This window comes from Trichoderma citrinoviride, assembly GCF_003025115.1.
Source record: "Trichoderma citrinoviride strain TUCIM 6016 unplaced genomic scaffold BBK36scaffold_6, whole genome shotgun sequence".
Taxonomy (NCBI): Eukaryota; Fungi; Ascomycota; class Sordariomycetes; order Hypocreales; family Hypocreaceae; genus Trichoderma; species Trichoderma citrinoviride.
The window spans coordinates 1,465,284-1,492,685 of NW_020194714.1; the positions used below are offsets into that span (position 1 = coordinate 1,465,284).

Sequence of the window (27,402 nt, forward strand, 5' to 3'; positions counted from 1 at the left end):
AGCTACTTTTGCATAGAAACGAACGGACACAGTGTATCATATGGGTTTGTTTCATAGATGATCATGCATATAAGAGGGAGATTATATACATGTTGATATACACTAATAGGGTCTACATGGTCCATTCATCGTCGTCTCCTAATATGCAATCCCCTCTTGAGATATATACAGCTACTAGATCTGCAAGGGCGCCAAGCCCCTTTCTTCTACAGCAGACTGCATCGCCGCCTTGATGCCATTTACAGCCAGTTTCCAAGCTCGACTGCCTCTGCTATCGACACCGTCCTGACCAACCACAACATCCAGCCACTTGGCCAACATAACGGCCTTATTCAGATCTCGTTCCTCTTTGATCACTTTGACCAAGTATCTTTCCAAAACATCGACATCTCTCTTATGTGGCCCGGCCTTTCTGGTCTGCGCATGCCACGCATCAATCATGTCCTTGATCTCCGAGGCAGAAGTGACAGATCCAGAAAAGGCGATAACCGGCGGCAGCATGGGGAACTCAATCGTCTTTTGTCCCCCGGGAAGCACATTCCTTTCTTGATGGCTTCTCGTAACTGGCGCCTCTAATCCTGACTGCATTGCAAGCACCCGCCGTCTGTGATCGGCAATTACTTCTTTTCTGACATCTTCTGGGAGCTCTGCTAGAAAATCAGGATCCAATTCTTCAACCCCTTCGGGCTGACCCGCTGCGGACGTTGGCCTCCGAAAGTTGGTCTGAATAACTCCCGCTTGAGCATCTCGCTGGCGAGACAATTTGCCAAAAAGCCCACGGGCCGCGCTGGGTTTCGTTGGAGTTGCTGGCCTCCTGGATCGGGTCGTTTCGGGTTTTCGAGGCGAGGGTTGTGGTAGCGGCGCTGCCGGCTTTCGTCCGTAAAGCGCCAGCACCTCAGCTTTCATATCATCTGGTAGGGCATTGAACACCTCCAAATCGACCTGGGAGGACAGTAAGTCCGCTCCTATGGGACTCTGCGATCTTGACTTAGGAGCCTTCCTCTGAGGCTCGGAGGCATCTCCCTTGGAACGCTGGACCATAAGCCTGGCACGAATGTCTTGAGGTAGCTCAGCCAAGACCGCAGAATCAGGGCTGCTCGGTAGCAAGAAATGGGTGCCTGAGACCTTGCGTGGAGTATTTGCATTTCTCGAACCACCTGAATCAGGTGCACTGAAGTCTTGTGCTGGCTTGGCTTTCTGAGGTGTGACAGGCTCATCGCTTCGAGCTTTAAGTTCTGACCCATCCATCCCTGCATTCTTCTCGTTGCCTGACTCTTCAACAATGGCAGCCAGATCCGCCCTCGACTGCTGCTTCCGAGGCTGTTGCCCGACATATGGAGCAAATGCTATCCTCCTCTGGCTGCCGTCTACGGCGAGGGGATTCAGCTTGATGGGCTCCAACTTTGTCATCTGGACGCCAATTCCACGAAGATCTCCGGGGCTGAATTTGAACGAACGCAGTATGGAAACTGCTTCCTTGCCAATGGTCTGATAATCATGTGTCGCAACACCAAAGGCCGAGCTTTTGTTGAAAGTATCACATTTTCCATGCCCCAGATGTTTCGTCGGGTCAAGAGGGGCATCGAGAGAGCGCCTCATGATTTTCACCGTGAGGTGCTTTCCCTTGACTTGCTCATTCACCAAACGCTTCTCCAATTCTCTGCAGAGATTGTAGACAAACTCTTCGGCTTCTGCTTGGCTGATGAAGCGGATCCCCCAGTTGACCTCTGCCGACACGGACTTTCTGGGAGGCTGCTCTCCAACTTCCGTTCGATCGATTCCGCGGGCGTAGTCATGCAGTTTCTCACTGGTCTTGGGACCCAAGGCTGCAACGAGGCGGTCTTTGGAGATATCCCTGAGATCCTTGACGAGTTTGACGCCCAAATCTTCCAGTTTTCCACCGATACTGTACGCCACTCCTGGCAACTCTTCCACCTTGAGTTCGCCGATGACTTCCAAGACTTGCTCGGGTCGCAGTTGAAACTGTCCGTCAGGTTTTGCCTTCCTCAGAGCAATCTTGGCCTGCAGAATGTTTGCGCCGATGCCGACTGAGACGGAACAGTTGGTTTGTTCTTTGATCTTGTTGCGCAAGGCCAGCGCCATCTCGTCGACCTTTGCCTGCTCTCTCCATAGACTGCCCTCACTAACTCCAACACCATGTGATTGCGCTGCCGCAAGCACGACATCTGTGACATCCACCAAGGCCTCGTCGACGCTTACGCTCTGTACAATGCCACCCGTTTCCATAATGGCCTCGTAGAACTGCCGACTGACCTCTTCGTATGCGGGGAAATCGTAGGGCAGAACTTTGATATCTGGACAAAGTTCGAGAGCTCTCTTCATCCACATGCCATTCTTGACCCCGGATTTCCGAGCAACGTAATTGCAGCTCGCGATTTCTGATCCAGCACCCGTGCTGTGAGCGACGACACAGGGCTTGTCCACATATTCAGGGTGACGCTTCAAGGATACTGTGCAGAAGAAACCGTCAAAGTCCACGTGCATAATATACTTCCTCAAGCCCGGCCGGCTCTTGGTCTTTCTGTTTGAGAGTCCTTTTTCGGCCGCTAGTCGTTGCATCGACGATTTCAAGTTGGCCTTCCATGTCGAGAGATGATGCAGCCTGCTCTCCGAATAAAATTGCTTGAGAAAGTCGGGATTTGCGGTAGATGACTTTCTTATCCTTGGATCCGACAAGAGCCAAGCGTTATGCTCTTCCGATGTCATCTGCTTAGACGGCGATTCCGACGTGTCTGCCTGGCCGATCGACTGGGCCGCTGCATGCTGCTCGAAGTTGATGATTTCGTTCTCAAAATCCTCGTCGTCCAAATCAACTGTCGAATGTCCTTCAATTGCGGCTATGGCGGCGGTCTCCGCGCCTTGCGGCAGGATCTCTGAAATGTCGTTTTGCCATCGGCTAGACGAGACAGACTGCTCTGGCAGCTGAATGACCCCCTGACCCTGAGTTGCAGCTTTAATCTGACTCGTGTAGAAGCTGTTTTCCGTCTGCTCCCTGTATCCCCTCCTGGCCGCCGGGCTGGCCTGAGTAAGTCCTTTGTCGCTATCAAACTTCAAGACCTTCTGGCTAGGGCTTTCGCTCGATACTCTGTAGTCCGTCCAGGGCAATAGTTTACCGGCTTTTACTGAATCGACAACCCATGCGGGCTTCACGATCCTGTACCGGCTAAACTCGATGGCCTTCTTCGGGGTCAGGGTCGCTGTGATGATGTGCGTGGCCATGGTTTTCGAGTCCAGATACTGGAGAAAGCCACCGCCATGCTGAACAATTTCGTGGTGAATGCTACCGGGCCTACGTTAGTGCCTTGATGGGCAATGGTCGTAAGCTGGAGCACTTACACTTGTAGGGGCGGCTGAGTGTAGCCATTCACATGAGCAACTACCCCCTTGAATATCGGCGGCTTATCGGATGCCGCGCGTATGTCGGCATCCAGATTCTGGAGCTTGATCTTTTTGCGCCGGAAGTAGTCGCCAAAGCCATTGAACTCGCTGCCCTCATACTCTTCGCCTTCTTCATCCTCAAAGGTGTGGTTTTCGATGCGCTTCCTCACGGAAGAGGAATTCTTTTCCAGAACGCTGTTCATCTTGACCAGCGGAAGTACACCATACGTATTCTCAGGGGTTCAAATATTGATCGGCTGGCGAACCCGGCTGATGAACGATCGCCCATATCAAGAGCAACGCCTGTCCGTGAAGCCCCACAGCTTCAGTCGATAAAGCAGGGAAAGGGAATCGCTGGACACGTTAGAGACGGCATTTTCTGGACGTCCGATGCCATGCGCCTCGTGTCATACACTTTCCATGCAAGGCTGCTGGTAAATACCCGAGAGCGACATGTCACTGGCGATGCTGGAAATTTTGCAAGGCGTGAGAGGCGGCTGTTCGGAGAGGTGACGTGATGAGTCGCAAAGTTGCCGCGTCGGGTGGAGCCTTGTCATGCGCGCCTCTCACACGCTGTCCCGTGACCTGGAAGGTTTCCGCCGCTACACCTCCAGCCTTGGAAGACGAGGCTGTGCTTTCGCTGTCTTTCTCTCTGTTCGTTGTTGGCCGAGAGTTGTCGCATACTGAGCATCCCAGTCATTATGAATAATGATCAATTCCGGAAGCTGTTGCTCGCCAAGTCGGGCACATCGGCAAAAGATGGCGCCTCCCCCAAAGGCACGAGCCCTGGGGCGAACACCGGCTCCCTGGGTTCTCGGCAGCGAAGCAGCATCCCGATGACACCGTAAGTAGTTTGCGTCCTTTGCAGTAGGAGTGGCTCTGCTGACGCGCTTTCCCAAGACGATCGGTGGGCTTAGGAGGCGCGCAGGCCGATTTTGCGAGACAGCTGGCAGAACGGAATCAAGCTCTACATCCCGCAAAGAAGTTCAAGACATCCGTGCCGAAGGGGGTGAAACTGGGGACAGGCTACGTCGATAGAGCGAAGACCCGAGAGTCCGAAGAAGACGAGCGAGAAGAGAGACTGAAGGCGTTGGAAAAGGCCCTTAAGGATGAAGAAATCGACCAGGCGACATACGAAAAGCTACGGTTCCAGATTGCAGGCGGAGATCTCTCAAGCACCCATCTGGTGAAAGGATTGGATTTCAAGCTCCTCGAAAGGATACGCAAAGGAGAGGATGTCTACGGGAACAAGCCAACGACGGAAGATGGCGCGCAAGAGGCTGCAGAAGCAGAAGAAGACGTGGAGGACGAGCTCGATCGGATCCAGGAACAAGACGTACAAGCCATTACAAGAGAGAAAGAAAAGAAGAAGGGCACTTTAACAACCGTGCCCGTGGCGCCCGGCAAGAAGAGGACACGCGATCAGATCTTAGCGGAGCTCAAGGCCGCCCGATTAGCAGCGCAGCAACAGAAAGAATCCACCCTTGGAGACCGATTCAAGAAGATTGGAGCGAAGCAAAAACCAGGAACGCGGATCGAGAGGGACAGCAAAGGCAGAGAGGTTCTGATCATTGTGGATGAAGATGGACATGAGAAGAGGAAAGTGCGCAAGGTACAACCGGAAGAGGAGGACGCTCGAAAGGCTCTACTCATGCCAGACAAGAGCGCCAAGCCACTGGGGATGGAGATTCCCGAACAATATCGGAAGAAGGAAGAGCCCGAAGAAGATGACGGCGACGTGGACATCTTTGAGGATGCCGGCGACGACTACGATCCGCTAGCCGGAATCGACGACTCAGACTCTGAATCGGATGAGGAGGAGAGGAGCAGCGACAGCAAGCAGGAGGCAAGCAAAGATGCAGAGGCAAACGAGACCATGCCACCGCCACCGAAACCATCGATGGCGCAACCAGAACGGCGGAATTACTTCAGGGACTCAAAGACAGGCCTCATTTCCGAAGAGGCGGGCAGAGCGCCGTCCATGTCTGATCCCGCCATTTTGGCAGCAATCAAGAAAGCAGCATCTCTCAGACCCATCGAGCAAGACGACCAGGACGACAAGGCCAAAGAAGAAGCCAAGGCGCTGGAAGAGCGACGAAGGAAGCTCCTCGAAATGCAGAGCCGGGATGACGAGGATATCGACATGGGCTTCGGCACCAGCAGGTTTGAAGACGAGGAGGACTTTGAAGACAAGAAGATCAAGCTATCGAGGTGGGGCGACGATGCTGGAGAGGAAGGGTCCGGGAGAGGCGACAGGTCGAAGCGGAAGAGAGGGCCGAAGAAACGAAAGGGCGACGTCAATAGCGCCGCCGATGTGTTGCGGGTTGTCGAGCAGCGTAAGAAGTCGGCGTGAGAGGATTGAGTAAGCCTCAGCCTTGCTTGAATCGGCAGAAGACAATGTGCTAGGTGACATTTTACGGATTACATGCCCCAGGATGGAAGAAGAGCAAGCGACACCATACGTACTACTACTACCTAGATACCCCAATTATGACTGTTCAGCTCCGGCTACTTTGGCTATCCATCGCGGAGCTCCGCGATCTTCAGGAGTGAAGACGACCCGGGTTCAACGATGGTCCGTCACGTGTAGGCCCAAACGCCGATGATTTCCAGAGTCCTTGAAGTGCCCTCAGGGTGGAGGCTTAGTGGCCCGGATTAACCGCTTCTATTATCAAATCCCAGACGCCAATGACACAGACTTTTGGTTCCTGGCGATGCTAGTCGTGCTTAGCATCAACTTGTGCGTGAGGGGTCAGCAGTAGGAAGCGGTCGCTGCATGGACTCCCCCACTCCGAGGCTTGCGAACTGCGGAGAAAAAAAAAGTAGAAGCGGGTTTCCATGGAGCATCAACTGTCACCGGAAAGGCCTGATAGATTCCTTGCCCTGAGAGTGTCTGCTTGAGGCTCGCCGTCAACCGACAGGGCGGTGGCTGAATCCTGGACTTTGATGTTTCTGGGGGCTGTGAGTGACGGCGATTACGGAATGCGAATGCCTGCTTTCGATTCTTGAGCCCTTTCTCGTGCGCCCTTCCGCGACCCTCTGGAACTCCAACTATAAAGAGAGCTTTCTTCGCTGCTTGATGACATAGAAAACATATTCATTTTCCCCGTCTTGGCGTTGTTTCCTGGCTCAAAACCCCCTCCCTTCCTAGCCACCGTCAGAATGTCATCCGCCCGAGTGCCTGTTTGGTTGGATTGCGATCCGGGCCACGATGTGAGTTTCCCGACCCATTCGGAGTTCTGTCAAACCTCAGACGCAAGCCTTTCATGCAGGGTCGCATTGCATGAGGCCGGTGGCCGAGCCTTGATCGGAGACGGAACGAGCTAACTCGGATCTTGTCCGCAAAAGGACGCCTTCGCCATCCTGCTGGCCGCTCACCATCCCCGAATCAACCTGCTGGGCATTTCGACAGTTTTTGGAAATGCTTCCCTCGAGTACGTGCTATGATGAGGGGGGGGGCAGAAGAGAAGACGAGGAAGAGCCTTCACGTTGCTTGCCACGACGACAAAAGCCGAGCAGAACTCGCAGCTGACTGCTGAAACCGTACCAGACACACGACGCACAATGCCGCCTCTCTTCTGACGGCGTTTGGCAAGCACAACGACATCCCCCTCTACGTCGGCCTCAACAAGCCGCTCGAGCGACCGCCCCTGCACGCGCCGACCGACATCCACGGCGACAGCGGCCTCGACGGCACCGAGCTGCTGCCGGCCCCGAAGTGCACCCCGAAGCCGGAGCCGGCCATCGAGGCCATGGCCGCGGCCCTCAAGGCGCAGCCCGCCGGCACGGCCTGGCTCGTGGCCACGGGCACCGTCACCAACGTCGGCGCCCTCTTCCGCCGGTACCCGGAGCTGGTGTCGCACATCAAGGGCCTGAGCATCATGGGCGGCTCCATCGGCGGCGGCTTCTCGGACGCGCCGCTGGGCAGGGTGGACGGCAAGGAGCGCATCGGCAACACGACGCCGTACGCCGAGTTCAACATCTTTGTCGACCCGGAGGCGGCCGCCGAGCTGTTTGACAACAAGGAGCTGGCGGCCAAGATGTACATGGTGCCGCTGGACCTGAGCCACCAGGTGCTCGCGACGGAGCAGGTCCGGGAGCTGTTGCTTTACGGCAACGACGGAGGGGAGGAGGAGGAGAAGAAGAAGAAGACGGGCAAGGGCAAGACGGAGCTGCGGACGATGCTTGTCGAGCTGCTCTACTTTTTCGCCAAGACATATGCGTAAGTTCTGAAACCCTTTTTCTCCTGAACATGTTTTTTCCAAGAAAAACGTTTCTCGAATTTCTGACGAAAGGAAAAATTCAGCGACGTCTTTGGCATCACCGCCGGCCCGCCGCTCCACGACCCGCTCGCCATGGCCTTTGTCCTGCTCGGCACCCCCGACGAGATCCCCTTTTACGACTGGGACGAGAAGAAGAGCCAAGGGCCGAAGCACCACGAGCGCTTTAACGTCACCGTCATCACCGAGGGCACCACCGAGGAGGCCAAGCGCGGCGAGAAGCAGACCGGCCGGACCATCGCCAAGGCGCTGCCCGCGGGCGAGGCGGGCGTCATGATCCCCAGGGGGGTGGACGTCGAGCGCTTCTGGCAGGTGATTGAGGAGTGCATCGAGAGGGCGGACGAGACGAACCGGCAGCTGAGCAAGTGAAGTCGGTCTTGTGTGTCTCTTTTTTTTTTTTTTTTTTCTGTATAAAGCGGATTTCTTGTTGGATAAAAAGATATGTTACACTGGTGGACACAATAGGATAGAAACACATCAGTGGCCATGAAAGATTACATAGAGAGTCTAGACAAAAAATACATTCTAGTCATACAAAAAGGTTCAAGGGGGTTCATAAATTCCATGGGGCACAGCACAAACTTCGTATCATATCGACGTCTCTCCCTCATCCTTATCAAAGCTCATCAAGAGCTTCAGACTCCGCTCATACGTCCAAAGCGTCACCGCGCTCGCGGGCGCAGCCTTGATCAAGCTGATCGGCAACCCCTTGTACAAGCCGCGCAAGCCCTCGGTCGCGTAGATGGCCCGCAGCGCCCGGACGGCGGACGTGTAGACGGGGATGTCGCTGTAGACGTAGCGGCTCCGCGTGGGGCCCTGGACCTGGATGCGCTTGCGGACGAGGTCGAGCGGGAAGACGGCCGTCTTGGCGAGGACGCTGGCGGCGATGCCGGCGGTGGCGTCGCCGCTGCCCCAGGGGAGGTGCAGGTGGCCGAGGCGCAGGCGGAGCCCCTCGTACGAGGCGAAGAAGATGCCCATGAAGGGGACGATCTGGCCCAGCGCCGGCGCCAGGCCGCGGAAGAAACCGCGGAGCCCTTCGTCGCGGCGAATGTCCCGCAGGGCGCCGCGCAGCGACGAGTACACGCGCTGGCGGCCCTGGGCGGCGAAGCGCGTCCTCAGCAGGTCGAGCGGGTACGTCGCGCCCGTGGCGGCCGCGCCGGAGACGGCGCCGGCGATGAAGGTCTCGGCCGCGTCGGGCAGGCGGCGGCCGCCGGGCAGCGCCGTCTGCAGGAAGACGGTCGTGGAGCGGTACGCGGTGAACTGCACGGCCGAGTAGCACACGTACATGAGCTCGGCGGGGACGTTGCCCTTCCAGAGGCCCGTGACGCCCTCGTGCTTGAGGATGTGCTTGATGGTGTGGACGGTGCCGCGGTAGGCTGGTGCTTCGCGCAGGGGGGCGAGAGGGTCGGAGAGCGAGTACGGCTGGAGCTGGAGGCGGATCTTGACGACGTCGAGGGGGGCGACGATGAATCTGCGAGGAGGGACAACTTGTCAGCTGTATTCGAGAAGAGAAGGGGGGACAATTGCGCAGAACTCATGAGGAGAGTTGCCGTGGTTTCGGAGAGCGAAAGGTGGCTTACCGAGAGACGAGGCCGGCTATGGCACCGGCGCATACAACTTGGAGTTTGGAGCCCTGTGAAGGAGACGCAAAGGAGGAGGTTTCAGCATCGGAGCGCGCAGTTTAGACGATATCTCTGTGGGAGGTCAGGGGAGAACGGACCTCATCTTTGAGGTGGCCGCCTCGGGGCGACATGCAGGAGTTTTGCGCCTCAGGGTGGGTTGGGCGATGCGCAGGAGTGCTCTAAGAGTATGAGGGTCCTTTTGATTGTGGAATTGTTTCGATCGGGAGTGAGTTCGGGGGGGTCAAGGCTCGCTGTGTATTGCTTTTTGGTCTGTTTGGTGTGAGATGCGACAAGGTAAGGTCGGTATGATGTTTTTGCCCGGCGAGATAACGAGTTTGCGATAGAGCTTCTGGAATGGCACGGAGGATGGAAGCCGACGGAATGCGCGTTTGAGCGGGATGCGGCGTCCGGGCGAGATGCAGCGTTGAAAAGACGCGGGAATTGAGGCTCGGTTTGAGTTGTTATCGTGATTCTGGCAGTGGCGTGGTCGGGAAGCTCATGGCGATGACATCGTGTACTTTTTCCTTCTGGTGGTTTTCCTTTGTTCTACAATTTCAATGTTCAACAGCGAAATGTGACGCCATGCCCGTGGCGCTGAATGGGGAAAGCCAATGACATCAAACGACAGGCACGGGGCCCAGGAACAGGGTCAAGTCACTCAGGTACCTCTGCCATTGTGTTTTGTTGCGCCGGTTCTGAGGTAGCGCCTAGAACGGAGCAAGTACTAGGTACTCGTACTCCCTGAATGTTGCTGGATGCTCTGAATGGGCAAAGGCATCACCCTTAGAAGAGCCGTCTGGACGTATGGCCTGGGAATCACTGCAAGCTCTGGTCAAATGTCTGTGTTTGTTTCGAAAGAATGCAAGTATAACTAGATGCAGTGCTTTTTCAGAGAACAATTGCATCTTCACATGTTCACGGCAGAGTGCCTAGACTGGCAGGCGAAGCAAATGCGCCGAAACGGATATCCCGTCTTAGCTGAGCATCATTCGGGTAATCCTCCCGTCTACAGGCGTCAAAGCCTCCGTGTGTCTGTGCAAGTTGAATCAGGCATGCTGCAAAGCAGTATGTAGTATCCGTAATACTACTAGGTACCTTACCTACCATTGCAGTGCGAGCCAGCAACTCATCTCTTCCAAGGCTGGCGTCGCCGGAGGTCCCCTTTGGCGGGTCGGTGACCGTGTCGTGTCCCCCCATGTTCAAGCGACGGGCAGAAGGAAGTCCACCTCATCTACTATTACATCCCCATCTATTACTACTGCAACTAATATCAGGAAATGCCAGCAAGGTGGGCTCCTGAGAGGATCTGGCATGTGAAGAAATCAGGGCGGAGAAAAAGGGCAATGGAACCCATCAAAGAGCTCCGGTGAGGCTCCGGCAGGGGGGGCTGCTGATCCTTGCGGTTGAGCGGTGCCTTGACCGGAAGGAGTCTTTGTCTGGATGAGCCCTTGTGGACTCTGATGATGCAGCGACAATAAGCAGCAGTCTCGACTTTTTTCCTTTCAGGCGCAGACCCTCGCGATGGGGATAAGATGAGGCTGCCTTCTATAATCCGTCACAAGTGGTGAGGAGACGGATGGAAACCAGGGTGATCTCTGCCCTTGCACCGCATCTACACAAACTCTCAACGTGCCACCATCACCACCACCACAGCCATCGTCATCGTCACTCTCCCCCTTTAAGAAGCAGCCAGCGATGGGAATAAAACGTTACCCCAAACTACTACTAACCCGCCTCCCCCACTGACCACTAACGTCCAGTCCATTGCAGATTAAACAATCCCCATCTCCCCGTGCCAAAAAGAAGTGCAATGATATTAATCGCTCTCCTCCATCTTTGTTCTTCCTTTCCCCCGGAGAGCCACAACCGCTCCGCTCATTGGCCGGCCGCAACGCCATCCAGCTTGCTTTGTCTACGACCCCGTACCCATCGGTCCCTGATTGGGGGGGGCTGCCGAGTAGCTGCTAAGTAGACGCTACAGAAAGGGACCCCTCCTCCAATACCTATTACTACTACCTAGCTGATTCAATCTGCGGGCCGTCCGAGTGTAGAAGGTAAGCAGTACTCTGAGGGAACCTTGCCGCGACGTTGCCTCCGGGTCGGCGGATACCCGGGCAGTACATGCACTTGACGCCGCCCGCATAAGCCTGGCCCCAGCTTCCAGCGTCCACGATGTCTGAGAGCAGCTGCATGTGAGCTTCTGTGACGGAGTTGTGTGTATATTAACGTCACTCCGTCGCCCTCACACACACTGTCTCTCCCTCCCTCTCCTCCTCTTTGTTTTACTTGTTCTCCTCATCTCCATTCATAATACCCATCCGTCACCCACCAATATCTTCTTCTCCCTCTATAAAAAAAAAAGAAATCATCACCACCTACTCAGCCACTTGCGCGACCTGAGCCAATCCACTGCAGCTTATTAGTTCGATGCCTGAGCGCCGCATGTGACACTTCCAATTGCCACGAAATTCCAGCCCTCAGGAACCAAACCTAAACACCAAGCTCTGCTCTCCTCACACAAACAATCTCGCCGGCATCATCCAGTAAAACTTGATCAACTCCATCACGCCAAAGAACTAAACGCTGTCCATCAAATCGAAACCCGCCCCATTCCCACCTCACCTTCCGCAAAAAGGCTCTCTCTGCCCGCCCTCAACAGATTCAAGAAAAAAGAGAGACCTACCATGGCCAGCATCGCACCTCCAGATCTCGCCAGCCTGCTGGCCCCGATCCTCCCGGCCCTGCCAGCCGCCGCCGTATCGACCGAGCCCGCAACGGGCATCCTGCCGCTCCTCTCGCCCATCCTGAGACAGCGCGTGAACCTCTTCTCCTCCTCCAGCACAGAGCCCTGGCTGAAGCTGCTGTGCTACGACTCGGCCAAGGCCGCCAAGCTGGTCGAGCTGGTGCAGAGCGGCTGCCTGGAGCCCCATCCCGTCTCGGGCGAGGTCGAGGTCGACTGGAGCTACGATGCCCAGACGAGGTACCGGAGGCTGGACCCGGAGACGCTGCAGGCGCTGACCGTCCTGTCCGAGCTGGGGGGCCTCGCGTTCCAGCTGGTGTACTGCGTCAACGATGCCGCGGGGGGCGGCGACGGCTGGAGGGTGGGAGAGATGACGCTGGCCGACAAGGCCGCTCCCTTTGCGCAGTTCGGCGGCGTGCCGACCATTGCGGAGGCGGAAGCCAAGTTCAAAGAACCCAAACCTGCCGCGACCTACACCACCACCACCACCAACAACAACAACGGATCGACCACCAGCAGCGAAGACCTGATGGACGACGATGACGACGACGACGGATACTGGGACCGCTACGATGCCACGCCCGCGCGCACTCCCGCCAACAATCGCTCCCCAGCGCCTCGAGCCGGTGCCAGCGCTCCTGCTTTCGCTCCTGCAGCTCAGGCCGCCGTGGACGATGATGACGACGACGACGACTACTACGCGCAGTACGACGACGTCCAGCCCGCCATGGACAACCACGACCCAGACGAGGAAGCTCTCCTGCGCGCACACGTCCAGCCACCCCTTGGCCTCGGCAGCAGCCGCGCTGCAGCAGACCCCAGCAGCGAAACCCGCAGCTCCTGGTCCTCCGCCGCCGCCGCCGAAGCAGACAACAACAGCCTCAGCAACAGCAGCCCGAAGAAAGCAGCAGCCGCCGACCTGCTGCAGCCGTCCGCCCAGGAGCTCGCCCTCCTCCACCCCCGTCCCGAATCCAGCGCCAGCTCCAACGGCTCCAACACCGTCGCCCGGCTGGAGGCCTCCGCGGGCAAGCAGGAGCAGAACGAGTTTGGCGTCAAGCAGCACGTTTCGCGGAGTATCCGCAGCTTGTACCTGCTTGCCCGGTCGTCGGGCATTGAGAGGGAGGAATTTGAGAGGCTGGTCAAGACGGAGATGGATATCTTGTCGCTGATTGAGGATGAAGAGTGATTGGGGGTGTCAACCCTTGACAATTGGCCAACGACATCGGATGGGCAAGAATATGGGAAACCTAACCTGATTGTGGGATGCATATGAATTACCCCCTCACAAAGGGGGAAAGGGACAAACTCTGAACAACATCAAATGCTTAATGAAGGGGCTAGGCTGGCTGCCCTGTGGGAGAAGGGGATGAAAATCGGAACACATGCACAAATGAGGAGGAAATTCCACGAAACAAGAATGGCTCGCCCATTCTCTTTTTTTCTACTTTCTCTATTACTCTTTTGATTATAGCATTCACAGCACAGCGGAAATGGCTGGAAAGGGAGGGGCTGGCGTTATCATCTTGGGATGTCGGGGTTTTTGCGTTGGCACAGACTGAACGTACAAGCATCTGGACTGCTGAAAACTGCATGGAACGGCGGAGTTTTTGTCGAGTATATTTGGCCTCTATACCTTCTCTTCCTTCTTCGTTTTCCCTACATACCTATTGGAGACAATCAAACACACATACATGATATACCCAAGTAGTAGCAAGTTTGTGTCCTCTATGAAAAAGATGAAGTCCTATTGAACTTTTATAGAAATACCAAGTCAATGATGACGGAGAAGAAAAGGCTGCCAATAACCATACCTCAAGTCTTACCGAGGGGGATAAGACTCTACCAAAGTAGCTTTTGCTAACTGATACGACCAGCAATTGTATTCCCTGGTTCGACACCATGTAATCATTCCATACGCCATATAGCCAATTTATGTAGACCATAACCATTCAAGGCGCTCGCCTAATTATCCAATCGATGCCTCAAGGCCCGTATCATCCAGTTGATGCCCTTCATGTCCCATGCTTTCGCCCCGGTAACCAAAAACGCCGGCTCCCCATTCCTCACGTATACTCAATGCCCAGATATGAAAGAAGCGGGGTAAAGAGTGGAAACAAGTCGGAAAAAGAAGAAAGAATTGCAAATGAAGAGAATTATGATGGGAAAGAAGAGAAGGAGTGATGATCCCAGTTGAATGATGAGAATCTCCAGTCCGGCAAACCGCTTTCACTGCTCATCAAGTCAAGAACGCATGAGTCGCAACCTGCCTATGATATCACCAAACTACTCATTTCCATTCTCGCTTCATCAAGCATAGACACGCAATGTCTCTGCTGGCGGCGCTGGCATGACATTGGTTGCGCTGCGTGGCCATAGCACGCCTGCATCAGAGAATCCGCCATGTCGTGTCTTTTGTTGTTCCTCTCGTCGAGTAACAGGATGACATCGTTCAACCCTCGATAGAGGTAGTCGTGCGAGTCTATGCTGCGGTCCAGCCAACCAAATGTTGCCAGGTGGTTGGATCCATAAACATCAACCTTGATGATGGCTCGCATGTTGGTCCGCCAGATTTCGGGCTGCAGCGATTTGTTGTTATAGCACTTGAGCAGTGCGTAATCGACAGAGGTACAATCCCTACCCGCGTCCATGAAGCGCGCCAATATCCCGCCCACTTCTTGGAGGCTGAAGTGTATGAGCTTCCCGTCTTTTTTGGCCCTCTCAGCGTCTCTGTCAATCATAGCCAAGATCGACTTATAGGCATTGCAGGCCGTGCGAACGAACACCCCGAGGTACACGGAACTCTGAACGCGAGAGGCGGGTACAGTCTTTGAGAGATCATACATGTCCGAATAGCATTGACGGCAGTTGAGAGTATCATGTGCCAATCGTGTGGCCTCGCGGGCGACGCGTATCGCGGACAAGGTATCAGCCGGGAGTGACATCAGCGAGGGCATCGTTGTAGAGATCAAGGAGACACAAGTGCAGTGGGTGGGTGCTGATGATTCCGATGCCGAGGTCGTCGTATCCGCGCTGGTAGGGTCCGATGATTCGAAGCAGTTGGAGGAATGGCTGCTTGGGCTGGAGTCGCTAAGTGCTGGAAGCTGCTCATATCGAGGAGTCCATTTCTGCTGATAGTCGTTGGAGGCTTTGGGCAAGGCATCAATGGCCTCGCTGCTGTCTCCAAAGTCAAGGCCCTGGAAGAAACCAGGCTGTCTCAGAGCCATGGCAGACGTGACCCCGCCATCGAACAATTCCTGGCTCTGCGGTTGCAAGCGTGTGGCCTGCACACTGGAATTCATCCCCATAACATCAAGACTGGCAAGACCCTGGTCGGGTAGCAGCAGGTGGCCAAGGTCGAGCGTGTCAAGCTGTAGGGATGTGCCCATGAGATCCGAAACTGGAAATGGCGTCGGTGCAGCGTGCTGGTGATGGTTGTGATGGTGAGCAGTGGCATTGTGAAGGTGGTGCTGACTATGGAAATGGCCAGCATCAACAAGTGGCTGTAACGCAGCTTCGTCGTGATTCGCAGCGGCAAAGAGAGGAAATGGCGGAAGATGAGCTGAAGTTGAAGTGGGAATCGAAACGGATGGCGCATGAGAAAGAGCAGCAGTGACCGCAGTAGCAGGAGCAGCAGCAGTCAGAGCTGGTGGAGCTGGAGCAAAGGACGAAACGAAACTCGGGACAGACCCGAGTAAGGACGCTGGCTGCGAGGAGGCAGCGGTAGCAGGCGCAGAACCCGGAAGGCGAACAGAAAAGGCTGCCGAGCCGTCGTCCGTCTCCGCATGCCGCCGCTTTCGGGGGCGTCCCATGGGCTTCTGGGCCGAGTAGACGCACGGGTGGCCGTCTTTCAGGCAGCGATCGCAGCCGTTGGGCTCCTTGGAGCAGGCGATCTTGCGGGATCCTACACGGCAAACGCAGTCAGTAACAAAGTCTCCGGGACCCGGATTCGCCTCCCGCACCCGTGGACTCGCCGGCGAGCCCCCCCTCTCTCCTCCCCTCTGTATGCCTCTGTCATCCTCCCTCACCCTGTTTCTCTCTCTCTCTCTCTCTCTCTCTCACGGAGACTTACGGCACTCATCACAGGCCCGATGCTTCTGTGGGCCAGCCGGTGCTGGCTGGGTCATGCTGAGAGCCATGGCCGGCATGGCGAGAGAAGGCAAATGCGAGCACAAGGGCGCGCACAAACGCAGTACGACTCTGGCTTCAGCGTCAAGTTCTGCCAGCCGGATCTGATAGGCAGGGCCTTTGGAAGAGGGGCGCAGAAAAGAGGATGAATCGACGGCGGTCCGGCACCTGGTGCAAAAGTCTCCGAGAGGCTACGCAGAGATGCAGGTTGGGGCGCACGAGACGGACAAACAAAGGGCTGGATCGAGGCACGAGGCACGAGGCTGTGAGTGAGGAGTAAGAGGAGAAGAGGCTTTCGCTCAGCACGGCGGAATATCTTTGATGCAGGTGTGAGGGAGAGGCGACTGAGGCGAGGCTGTGAGGAGTGAGGAGGCCAGGACTGAGCAAGAGCAACCTAAGAGCAAGAAACTTGCAGGCTCGACTGAACTGACGGCTCGAGGCTTGGCCAACGGCACCTGGTCGGTAAAGGACCGCAGGGTACCCGGGCAGAGTACCATCAGGGTAAACGCTCAGGTATCGAATCGAGCACACGGAGGCGGCGCCTCGTTCTCTGCACAGGCCACGAGTACCTGAGTTGAAACCGGACGGATCAAGTATCGAGGTACTGAGCAGGTACCCAGCTGGCGTGGTTTCCACGCGACAACCTTAACGTGAGGACCCCAGGAGGCAAAGCAAGGTACAGGTACCTCCTCGTATCTTGGGCAGAGGTGCTTCGCTCAGTTCCATGCCTTCTGGAATGATTCAGACCCAACCACCGCATCCGTGCTCAGCTGCTGCGGCGAGGAGAGCCCAAGGTAGGGCCGAAAGGCTGGGATTGCGCAGACGCGCTGCCTCAGCTCGCAGGTACCTCGCAGGTACTCGTACTCTACACATGGAGACGTTAACGTTCTCTACCCAACCAACAACAGACGCAGCAGGACGGACTCATGGGCCGACTCAGGGGGGTTTGTCAGCGGAGAGCATGGACAGAAATTGTTCATGAGTACTTCCAAGTGTACGTACAGGTACCGTTGGCCCATGCCCTTGGGTTCTGTCTCAACTCTCCCCGAGCAGAGTCGCGCGGAATTACGGAGGCGTCGGACAGCGCGCAGCTCTTCGAGGCCGAGGGTCCAGAGATGGGTAGAGGCAGGGACATTACATAAACAAGGGCAGGAATACCTTATGAGCAGCGCTGGGTTTCGCTTTATAAGCATTATCAACTGCACATAAGGTACGATGTGGTCGTGATGACTGTACCCAGTGCGTCCAAGGTACTACTCCGTAAGGTAGCGTCGAGGAGGAGTTGGCCGCGGAGATACATCCGGAGTCCTCGTGGCGCGACAGCCATTTAGGGCTGTTGGTGCCAATGCTAGGGAGATCTGGCCCATAATATGCCGCTGATCAGCAGCCTGGGGCTAGACGGGTCTTGATGGGGGAGCTGGTGTTGTGCCGGAGCTGAGCTAGTAGTCGAGATGGATCAGGCACTTGGCTGGCAGTATAGCAGTAGTAAGACAACGGTTGGACTTGGCGCGGGTGCTTGGGACGGGATGGGAATTGAAATTCCCTATACATGGCGGTAACATGGACACGATGAGGCTGATGACGAGGCTATGTATGTACTTACCGAACCCTGGCTTGGAGTGGCGGTCGTTGTGTTGTTTGACTTGACTGCATGTGATTAGACGCTGTGAGTTGACGGAGCAACCCGGTTGAGAGTTGCAGCCAGCAGCTCCACCAAGTATCTGTCTATCCAGGTATTTGGCGTGTTTGAATAAAGCATAAATGATGAGAACTGAAATGGGAGATGGTGGTGATGGTAATCATTACTCCCTGGTAACTGGTTGCTATCTATTTCTATTCGGCATTCGGAATGACGTTCAAGTACGATGTATGCTATTCCGGATACTTTCCCGTTGACGTCTTCCGGTAAACAATGACGCCCAACCTCCAGGCTGAGATGCATTACATACCGCTTCCAATACAAGCTCTTATACAATGAATAAAATGCAGCTTAAAAGCACGAAAGGCTCATTCAAAACGGAGTCTCTCGACGCCAGCCTGCAGCAGGGCGTATGCAGCCTCCCATGCCTGCCCCCCACGCCTCACCTATCAGCAGCCTCACCACCATCGCACAAGCAAACGTCCAAGCTGCGTGCCAGCTGCCAGCTCACCAACGCCCTCCCTACCTTGGTCTTTCTCCCAGGCCATTACCAGCAGCCCCCTGATGGACTTCCGTTTATAAGCTGCAATACAAACAATTGCTTGCAACTCGGACGTGGGGTAGTAGTGAACCTGCTCCCCTCCCAAGGGAGAGAGTGAGTGCCGCAGCTGTCAACCGCTCAGAATGATGCCTTGCTAACAGATGCCAACAGCCCGGGTGCAAATCCCGGCGTTCGAAATGCGAATGCGCCTTGATTTTTTTTGCAGTTTTGGCGTCTTCTTTTCTTTTTGTTTCGTTTCTGAAAGGCGAGTGCTGGAGGGTTGAGAATGGGTTGCAGGTGAAGCATACTATGGCTTCGCGATATATTCGCCAGAACTCACATCGTAAATCTACCGGTAGTTTAGCAACAATGCGTAAATGGTACACTAATATCCGCTGACTCTGTTGTATCGAGCAGAGAGTTGTGATCTAGCATGTCTTTACGTCCGTTCAGAAAGAATCATGTTTCGTCAGATGGGCTTTTCAATATGGTGTTTTAACAACAGTCACTCTCAAGCAAAATAATCATCACTCAATCACGACCATCAGTCCCAAACAGGGCCCAAAGTCGCGATAGTAGCGTGACTGATTAAGCACCTAGTCAAATGAGAACAGCATCTTACCGGTATGCCTTTTTTTGGCATAGCTATTCATGTCGAAGACCATGATCAATGGGAAACATGACGACGATTGCCGGGTAAGTCAGCTTCACACAGTCGGAGATTAGCTCACCGAGATCGAATGCGACAGTACCTACAATAGCGTCGCCACCCTTGTCCCTCAAGGCTCAGCCGCAAATGCTTGTCTCAACCGTGCAAAATGCTCCCCTGCACACCTTTTGTCCCGATAGGTCGGCTCCTGCAGTACGAACGAGAATCAACCAGCAGAGCGATTCACGACCGCCGTGCCCGAGTCTCCTTCGTCTTTTCCACCTCAGCGACGCCACGGTGAAATTGGAGACCAAAAGGAGGCAAAAAGCGATTAAACAAGAGTCAATGGTGTCACCGGGACCAGACCGCCTGTTTCCGATGTCTTAAAAGAACGCCACCAAGACAAAGCGCGGCGCATGGCTTGAGCTCACTCTCACATCTACCTTACCCTCCATGCGGTGGAAAGAAAACACCGCCGGTCTGCCACTATATTTTGTATGTGATAGGCGGCGCTGTTTTCTTTCCACCCCTTGCCCTCCTCCAGTCTCTCTCCCTGCTTTTGTGTGTTGCGTGCAAAAACAACACCCGTATCAAAACGTGGCCCGGGCTAAAGTCTCACATCACATGGGGGCTGGGGCGGAAGAACGGGACTCGGGTGCTTTTTCTGCGACAACGCAATCATGACCGGGTCAAGAAAACCTACTGGCTGATCAGAGACAAAATCTCCTCCCTTTTGGCTGCCCCCGTCTTGTCTGCATACTACTACGGAGCTGTCACGCGACCAAAGCAGGGGGGCAGAGTAAAAGGCAGGCAAAGAAGGAGAAGAAGAAGAAGAAGAAGAAGAAGAAGCAAAAGAAGAAAGCCGTGGCATCTGAAAAAGGGAGCTATCGAGATCTCAGAAAGATGACCATGATGGAGCCGCCGGACCTCGACTCCATCATCACCAAGACGCCTCTCCAAGGCCTCGCATACGCCGTGCGCACCGCCTACGGCGACGCCTTCAGGCTCGCCCTCGCCCGCGGCGCCGCAAAGCCCCTGCTGCTCCCCTGGTGCCTGCTGGGCCCGTTTGTCGTGCCCGCGCTGTGGTTGGCCGTGCCGCACCGGCGTCGGCGCTGGTTCTATCGCACGCGGTGGCTGGCCATGGCCGTCGTCGTCTGGTCCAACGTCTACCACCTGCGGTACGTGTCGAGCGCGAACATGGCGTGTGCGTACGCGGCCGGGCTGGCGGCGACGTGGGGCACCATCCTGAGCCTGAACCTGCTCGTTTGGACGAGGCCGCAGTTTGACGCTGCGCGGGTGCGAAGGGTCAAGCAGGAGGGCGGTTTGACGAGGGTGGCCAGCAGTGATGCAGACAGCGCTCAGGGAGAGCGCCGGCCAGAAGATACGAGAGTCGGCTCTACTACTGGCCATGATGGAGAAAAGGGGGACGCAAATGGAGACGGAAATGGAAGTGCAGTTGGCCTTCGGACGCCAAAAATCCCATCCAGGAGCTTGGAAAAGAATACCAGTCAAGATCAGGAAGGATTTGAGTACATCTGGGAGCCATATCCTTCGGCCGGCAGCTTTTTAGAGCGGCTGGGATGGACTACAGACCTCATTCTCAGTTTCCGAGGCGCCGGTAAGCAGCACATTCTATTAAAGCGATCTCGAACTTCGTGTAAAAGCATGACTTGGCTGGCTGACCCTGTCTGATCCTTCGCAAAAAAGGCTGGAACTGGTCCGTCTCCTCCCTCCCTCGCCCCCAGATCCCCCTCCAAATTACCCATGGCGACAAAGTCGACATCGTCTCCGTCCCAACAATCAGCAGAAGCGGCTACAGGCGCCACCACACCACCGGCGAATTCGTCCGCGACCGCCTCGCCAAGCTCCTCATCCTCTACCTCGTCCTCGACTTCCTCTCCGTGTACATGGTCAAGGACCCGTACTTTGTCCTCGGGCCCGACCACGACAAAGTCGACTACCTGCTCCCGCCCCGTCTCCGCCACGTACCCCCCTGGCTGCTCCTCGCCTACCGCGAAATCTTTTGCCTCGCGGGCGTCTACTCCGCCATCGAGGCCGTCTTTGCCGTCTCCGATCTGGCCCAGTACTGGCTCGCCAGCCGCTTCTACCCTTCCCGCGCCGCGCTGTTCCAGTTCGCCTCGACGTTTGGCTCCTTCGAGCAGGTCCTCGACCGCGGGCTCGCCGGCTGGTGGGGCGGGCTCTGGCACCAGACGTTCCGCATGCAGTTCTCCGCGCCGGCGACGTACCTCTTCCGCGAGGGCTACCTCCGGCGCGGCACCCCGCTGGCCTCCATCGTCGCCGCCCTCGTCTCCTTTGCGCAGTCGGGCGTCCTGCATGCCTCGGGGAGCTTCACCTCCGTGCCAGAGACGAAGCCCTGGAGGGCGCCGGCGTTCTTCTTCCTGCAGATGGTGGGTATCCTGCTTCAGGGGCTGGCGGCGTGGCTCTTGGGGGGTCATGTGCGGAGGATGCCGCGGGTGGTGCGGCGGACTGGCAATTTGGTGTTTGCGTTGGTTTGGTTGTATTTGACGGCGGGGCTCTTCATGGATGACCTGTCGTCGACGGGGCTCTGGACGGTCGAGCCGGTTCCTGTTTCTTTGTTTCGGTTTATGGGACTTGGATTTGAGGGGGACCATTGGTGGCGTTGGGATAGGGATCATTTACCCAAGGTGTATATTGGAGAGACGTGGTGGCAGACTGGGATAGCCTTGTAGATGAGTTATGCTTGGGTATATGTGCGTCAATATGTTTGTAGGGGCTCCAAAGAGAAATGATAGACGGCGTTTGTTGGGATTCGGCGCGTGCTCAGTATTCCCATTAGTATGCACATGTCGCCCACCTACTTGTGCGTTTGCATTCTCCCATATCAGCCTCATTTTGTCGTGGCAAGCCGAGCAGTCTCCTCCTTCAGCCAGGCAATAACCTCGCCATATCCCGTCTGTCTCCGGCCGAGCACTTCCAAGAAGGCAGAATATCCGGTCCTTGAAGCAGTTAGCCAAGCCTAGTCACACCCACCATACCACATCTTTCCTTGACTGTTGTTGACCTACGCCATGACCTGCGCCTTGCGAATCTCGCAGGCGTATTTCTCGAACCGCATCTTCCTCCATTTGCTCGTCAAGATGAGGAACGCAATGTCCACGACCTTTTTGATTGTTCCTATGACAGATAAGAGGTTAGAAGCATACTTGACAACTTCTTGATTTAATAGGACATGACCCACCGATGACAACATTCACCGAGAGCCGCGTGGAAGCAGATAAACTCCGGAGGTAAGCCCACATCTTGAGCGCAGTCTCGGAGAATGCGCCGCGCAGGGAGCCCAGTACTGTGTCGACCGAGTTGTGCTCTGTATCGAAGAACATGAGATGAGACTGGTATTTGAACGAGTCTGTATTTCTACATGTTAGCTGACCATGAGAAACACGAAGCAGTTGGCAAGGCATTTGTCACTGACTGAGCACTTTCCGCTGAAAATTCTGGCCTGGTGAACGGCCGAATTCAACAGTCATGGATGCCGATGCGTCTAGAGAGAATTCCTATTGTCAGCTTGAGTTCGAGACGTGTTTCCAATCTTCACCAAATCTTCATAAAGAGTCATACCAATGTCCTTGTTTGATCGTCGGTCTTTGGTAATCTCCAACGTCTTGCAGTCGATAAACGTGCCACAATAAGGGAATTTGCTGCCTCTATCCAGCTTCCGCACGCTCTCGCCCTCAAATCCCATGTCAAAGTTGACGAGTGTTTTATCGCGGCCCACTTCAACACCAAACTCAGGGATGCCCTGGTGCATGGTCTCGACGAACCGGATGGCTTTATCCTTGTCCAGCGTAATGAGCAAGAAATCGTCAACGAGCCTCATGAGAAGAGAATTCGGTTCGTTCAGAAAGCCCAAGTGCTGGGCCTCAAGGTCGGCGTAAAAGTAGTTGCACAAAAACGTTGACAGAATGGAGCCCTGTGGGATACCCTTCTTTTGCCGATAGCACTTCTTCCCAATCTTGACAATGTTGCGCCCTACATGTTCGGACAGGAGAGCCAAAAGGCCGCTGGTCTCTTGAACCTGCAGGACGGCGCTGTCAACGAAGATTGTGTTCTTCTTCATGCTCCCCATGCCGCTTTCGAGGCGGTCGAGAAAGGGAATCGGGTCGCTCACGGGCATGGCTGTGGAGTGCCAACGGCGAACTGGTTTAGTTATGGTCTGTCCTTCTGTGAGACCCAATCGCTCACCCGGTTTTACCTCTGCATGTTTCGTCAAAAGGTATCGTTTCTGACTGGGAACCGAGGCCATCAGATTCAGAACCGACGACTGAGGGATTGTGTCAAAGGCTGCCCTGACGTCTAACTTGGCGAAATAGAATGTATGCTGGCCGTTTGGTGCCAAAGACGTTTTGAAAGCTCTAAGACGTTCGTAAATGTCACCAACCGCAAAAAGCGCTGATCCCAGCCTGGATGAATTGGTAATCTATGATTGATCAGTCGCAGGCAAACAGTGAGAGAGATTCCGTCACGATACATACCCTCTCAAACTTGAGTGCCGTGTGAATTGGCTTGAGAAGTGAGTTGATGCTGGGTCCTAGCACTTTGGTCTTCTTACCGTGCGGCATCTGTCTGCGCCTGAGGTTCATGATCGGTCGTAGTTTGGTGCCTTTAGGCAGTAGCCTTATCTGACTGAAGCCGAGTCGCCTGGAATCGAGGATTCTCTTGGCTTCATTGGGGTTGACCTCTTCGAACATGCCTTCCTTGAGATTTGCCATCGAAGGCTCTGCAATCAATCTCCAGACATCGTGACGAAAATAAAAGACCTGGAAGCGATGCGTATTGGATTCTGTGACGTAAAAGTTGGTCCTAATCAGGGGTATCAAAAGGGAGTCAAAAACATAGTAAAGAAATTCATAAAATAGTTCGTATCGTTTATTCATATCAGTTTGGCTGGTCTTTTGCCCTTCGCAGACCGGGGGCACCAGCCAGGCAAGTTCTGTGACCTATAGTTCGTAATCAGTAGACAGCCTCAATCGCCCTCGTTCCGCTGAAGAGCGTTACGAACCTTGAAATCCTGTGCAATCTCATGCAATGAAATCGTCTCGAAACGCCGAAGCTTGATGAAATGGTCTACCTTGCGGAGAAACACAGCTTTGTTATGGCAGTTCTTCTCATTGCCCCAAAAGCTGTCGGGGATAATCTTCGAAAGGGCGGCCTGACAGAACGCTGAGACGCATGCCACCGGGCAGGCCAGTTCCACCAGGGACTCATACTCCGGGAGCGCCGAATTCTCTGCAGGATGCCGGCGTGTGCGCCGCTTGACTTGACAATCGGCTTGCGTTGCCCGACTCGGAGTCGGCGCTGAGAGGGCGGGTGGTTTCTGATCGCCGTGCTTCTTCCTGCTTCCATCAGGCCCATCGAGAAATGTCGGACAGTAATGCTTCAGCAGCTCAAAGTAAGAACACCGAGCATGCAGAACTTGCAACCGCCGCACAAATTCTTTCGTTGAGCCTCTCAGTCTTCTAGGCAGCTTAGGAAATCCCTTTTCAGTAGAGCGTCTATCAAGCCCCATCTGCTTCTTAATCTCATCCTCGCGGAAAGTATAGTCTTGAAACTTTTGGGCTGTTTGACTCGTGTCGACAGCAGAAGTAAAGACGTTGTGCAGGCCGAACTGGCGCGGAAAGATGTGCATCATGAGCTTGATCGTGTTTGCCTCGTTCTTCTGCTGGATCTCTGTCGACTGCCGGCTATCTGCACCGGCGCCGGCAGCCTCACGAGTGTAGGGGTAGCGGTTCAAAGCGTCTAGTCTGATTAGCAGTTCATCCCAAGCTTGCATAACTCATGAAAGGGGGTTTGACATACGGATATGTTTGAAACCCGCATGAACTAAGCCCTTTGCTGTTGTAGTCGGCTTTGCATAGAATATTCTACTGCGAACGAGAGTGATCTCTGAGGGTTTGCGGACCTGAGACTTTGGACCATCATCTGGCGTCATGGCATCTGCTTCAGACAGGGGGACACCTGGAAAGCACGGTCAGGAAAGGGTACCCCCAAGGCGCCAAGGTATTGCACCAACCAGTAAGCTGAATGTAATTGTCCAGGCCTGCATCAACTTTGAGGAATACCGAGCACTTTGAAAGCAGGTCGATCATCACCTTCTCGCCGGCTTGGCCGAGGAGAGCCAGAAGGTGTGGCCACGGAGCGTCTCTTAGTGCCTTTTCATGGAAGTTGGGATAGTAAGAGTATATCCCGGGAATGGTTGACCTGGCGGACTGATCTTCTCTGGCACTTCTACGGAAGCCATCACAAAGGACATGCTTGGGCCACGGTCCTTTTCCCCTCGAAAACAGCAGCCAGATGACGAAATCAACAATCTACATTCGGGCCACTTAGCCTCGTTCGAGCTACGGGATGCACACGGGGCAGAGCATGAACAGACCTCGGATTGTTTGCCGAACGATGAAGCTATTCCCTTAGATATAGTCACATACGATTCATCTCCTTTCTGGGAGAAGGACAGCCACTGCTCCCAGGTGGAGGCCCCTGGATCGGACTTTGGAGTCGACGGCGCAGTACCGACCAAGGCAGTGTCGAGCAGACGGGAAAGCTGCGTCTCGACTTCACTGGCGTCTGTGCCGGACCCCAAGGCTGCAATCTTCTTCCGCCTGATCCTTGAGGTATCCGGGAGCTGGGAAAGGACGTATTCCCTAAGGGTGCATACCAGTGGATAGTGCTGCTGCAGCACATCCTTCTTCACGGGCGTGTAACGCTTGGACGAGCCGGGACTGTGATTGGACGACGCGTCATGTCCGCTGCGCTTCCGTTTTTTGCTTCGGGGCATCTCTCTAAGATGCCGAGATGCTGGACTTGTTTGCTGGGTTGAAGTCGTCAAGATCGCGTTTGCTAAAGGCGGCAGTAAACAGCTGTGGGTACATGTACTCATACGGAGTATCGCTACTGTACCTTACTAACCAAGTTGTGCCTGGCGCTATCAGGGATCGTGGCTGAATTGGCGCCGCTGTGGCGGAGCCGGATGTCGTCAAACACATGTGGCTTGACCGTGTTCTAACTCGTATTCCACCATTCAAACCTCGACACCAACTTGCGAGCGCTTCTCGTTCTGGAGCCCACCTCATTACTAAGGGCCGGGAAATGCTCGTCATTTGCCATTGCAGCTGGTAAAGAGCCGTCCAAAGGATCAAATTGCCCAGGCAAGGATCAGCAAGGTTCAGCCGCGTCCGCGTCCGAGAATCGCGATCGCGATCGGAGAGAGCAGGCGGAACGTGGACACCTGGTCGCTAGGCTGGATACCGACAGTGAAGCAATTTCCTTCATCGAAACGTATACCGAGGAGACCAAATGGCAGCTGGTGGCACCGTCGAGCCGTTGTCAGCCTCTGTAGCCGACGGCGTGTTGCGCTGTCAGATGGCAAACAAACAGACGGCCATTGCTCCCGAGGGCCGCCGTTCGACGCTGTTGCTGTGATGGATGGCAACAATCGTCACGGAAGGTCGACATGGATCGGGAACATTCTGTCACAAATTTCGAGGTGCCTGACTGCTGATAGCCCTGGGCTAGGAGGAGGAGCTGGAACTTTAGGCTCTCGGCAGCATTCGCACGAAGGAGCCCGTCGTTGTTGGTTGGTACCTGCGAGTACATCCATCAAATCCCACCTGCAGGTTAAATTTCAGTGGGAGCAAAAGGGTCTCAGGATAATACGGAGCACGAGATCGAGCGCGCTGCCAATACCGATCAATCCATGGGCTGATGCGAGCCAGCGAAGCAGCCGGCGCAATTACCTTATCCTTCGGATCGGAACTAGAGCGCCCATTTCCCTCGCCGAGATGGCGGCACCTGTGCGATCCTGCTCGTATTACATTCGTAGACTCTTGTATGTACAAAGGAGTGAGGGGAGACGATGGGTGCGGCGGGATGCATTGAGGGCGAAGACGTCGTACCTGCAGCTGCCATTCAGGCACGGTAATAAGCACTGGACCGAATGAATGAATAGACGCCTCACTCAAGCCACTCATTGTGAGGCGCGGCGGTGATTGCCAGACCTCCTTTAGCAACCCAGCACATGTATGAGCCCCTAGATTCTCAGGTGGACTAGACAAGGTCCGGTGCTACTCGTGTATACTTCAATGGTACTCAGAACGGGTCAGGAACGTGCAGAACAGGCCGTGCAAGAGGCGGGAACTCGTCATTTACTCTCTACAGGTATATCGCCTTGTCGTCCATTTGTTACCACCACTGGCGACTTCACGGGAATGCAACTGCATCAAGACGGGAAAAAATCGAACAATTCTCTCCGAGGGAAGATGGACAAGCCGCGGCATCGTGTAAATGGAACAGGAGGGGAACCTGAAGAAAAAGAAACGACAAGAGAACCCATCAAGGTGAAACACGGCCGTTTCTTTCTTTTCTTTCC

General features: G+C 55.0%; 9 protein-coding genes across 9 annotated transcripts; 4 read left to right on the forward strand and 5 right to left on the reverse strand.

The window, feature by feature from the left end:
• Positions 1–174: 174 nt before the first annotated feature.
• Positions 175–3,602, reverse strand: BBK36DRAFT_1118213 (DNA repair protein; the record flags this gene model as incomplete). Its single annotated transcript, XM_024890450.1, has 3 exons — positions 175–1,272; positions 1,333–3,301; positions 3,358–3,602. The coding sequence occupies 3 exons, from the start codon at positions 3,600–3,602 to the stop codon at positions 175–177; spliced, it is 3,312 nt and encodes a 1,103-aa protein (XP_024750420.1).
• Positions 3,603–4,100: 498 nt separating this feature from the next.
• Positions 4,101–5,752, forward strand: BBK36DRAFT_1117004 (hypothetical protein; the record flags this gene model as incomplete). Its single annotated transcript, XM_024890302.1, has 2 exons — positions 4,101–4,243; positions 4,300–5,752. The coding sequence occupies 2 exons, from the start codon at positions 4,101–4,103 to the stop codon at positions 5,750–5,752; spliced, it is 1,596 nt and encodes a 531-aa protein (XP_024750421.1).
• Positions 5,753–6,561: 809 nt separating this feature from the next.
• BBK36DRAFT_1117644 (nucleoside hydrolase) lies at positions 6,562–8,048 on the forward strand (the record flags this gene model as incomplete). Its single annotated transcript, XM_024890378.1, has 4 exons — positions 6,562–6,612; positions 6,748–6,833; positions 6,950–7,621; positions 7,706–8,048. 4 exons carry the CDS (start codon positions 6,562–6,564, stop codon positions 8,046–8,048), a joined length of 1,152 nt encoding a protein of 383 aa, XP_024750422.1.
• Positions 8,049–8,267: 219 nt separating this feature from the next.
• BBK36DRAFT_1164382 (mitochondrial carrier) lies at positions 8,268–9,432 on the reverse strand (the record flags this gene model as incomplete). The annotated part of the gene is made up of 3 exons (XM_024894639.1): positions 8,268–9,150; positions 9,260–9,312; positions 9,400–9,432. The coding sequence occupies 3 exons, from the start codon at positions 9,430–9,432 to the stop codon at positions 8,268–8,270; spliced, it is 969 nt and encodes a 322-aa protein (XP_024750423.1).
• A 2,548-nt stretch (positions 9,433–11,980) lies between these two features.
• On the forward strand, positions 11,981–13,227 carry BBK36DRAFT_1199561 (hypothetical protein; the record flags this gene model as incomplete). Its single annotated transcript, XM_024897095.1, has 2 exons — positions 11,981–12,708; positions 12,763–13,227. The coding sequence occupies exons 1-2, from the start codon at positions 11,986–11,988 to the stop codon at positions 13,225–13,227; spliced, it is 1,188 nt and encodes a 395-aa protein (XP_024750424.1). The 5' UTR covers positions 11,981–11,985.
• Positions 13,228–14,308: 1,081 nt separating this feature from the next.
• On the reverse strand, positions 14,309–16,186 carry BBK36DRAFT_1117001 (hypothetical protein; the record flags this gene model as incomplete). The annotated part of the gene is made up of 2 exons (XM_024890301.1): positions 14,309–15,942; positions 16,111–16,186. 2 exons carry the CDS (start codon positions 16,184–16,186, stop codon positions 14,309–14,311), a joined length of 1,710 nt encoding a protein of 569 aa, XP_024750425.1.
• Positions 16,187–19,907: 3,721 nt separating this feature from the next.
• On the forward strand, positions 19,908–21,706 carry BBK36DRAFT_65688 (hypothetical protein; the record flags this gene model as incomplete). Its single annotated transcript, XM_024898446.1, has 3 exons — positions 19,908–20,316; positions 20,386–20,613; positions 20,703–21,706. 3 exons carry the CDS (start codon positions 19,908–19,910, stop codon positions 21,704–21,706), a joined length of 1,641 nt encoding a protein of 546 aa, XP_024750426.1.
• A 158-nt stretch (positions 21,707–21,864) lies between these two features.
• On the reverse strand, positions 21,865–22,357 carry BBK36DRAFT_1118337 (hypothetical protein; the record flags this gene model as incomplete). The annotated part of the gene is made up of 3 exons (XM_024890468.1): positions 21,865–21,973; positions 22,043–22,151; positions 22,216–22,357. 3 exons carry the CDS (start codon positions 22,355–22,357, stop codon positions 21,865–21,867), a joined length of 360 nt encoding a protein of 119 aa, XP_024750427.1.
• A 1,676-nt stretch (positions 22,358–24,033) lies between these two features.
• On the reverse strand, positions 24,034–26,844 carry BBK36DRAFT_1088057 (hypothetical protein; the record flags this gene model as incomplete). Its single annotated transcript, XM_024888983.1, has 5 exons — positions 24,034–24,773; positions 24,834–24,992; positions 25,048–25,345; positions 25,411–25,909; positions 26,771–26,844. Coding segments are annotated over 5 exons (1,770 nt in total), but the record flags the coding sequence as incomplete, so codon positions are not given.
• Positions 26,845–27,402: the final 558 nt, after the last annotated feature.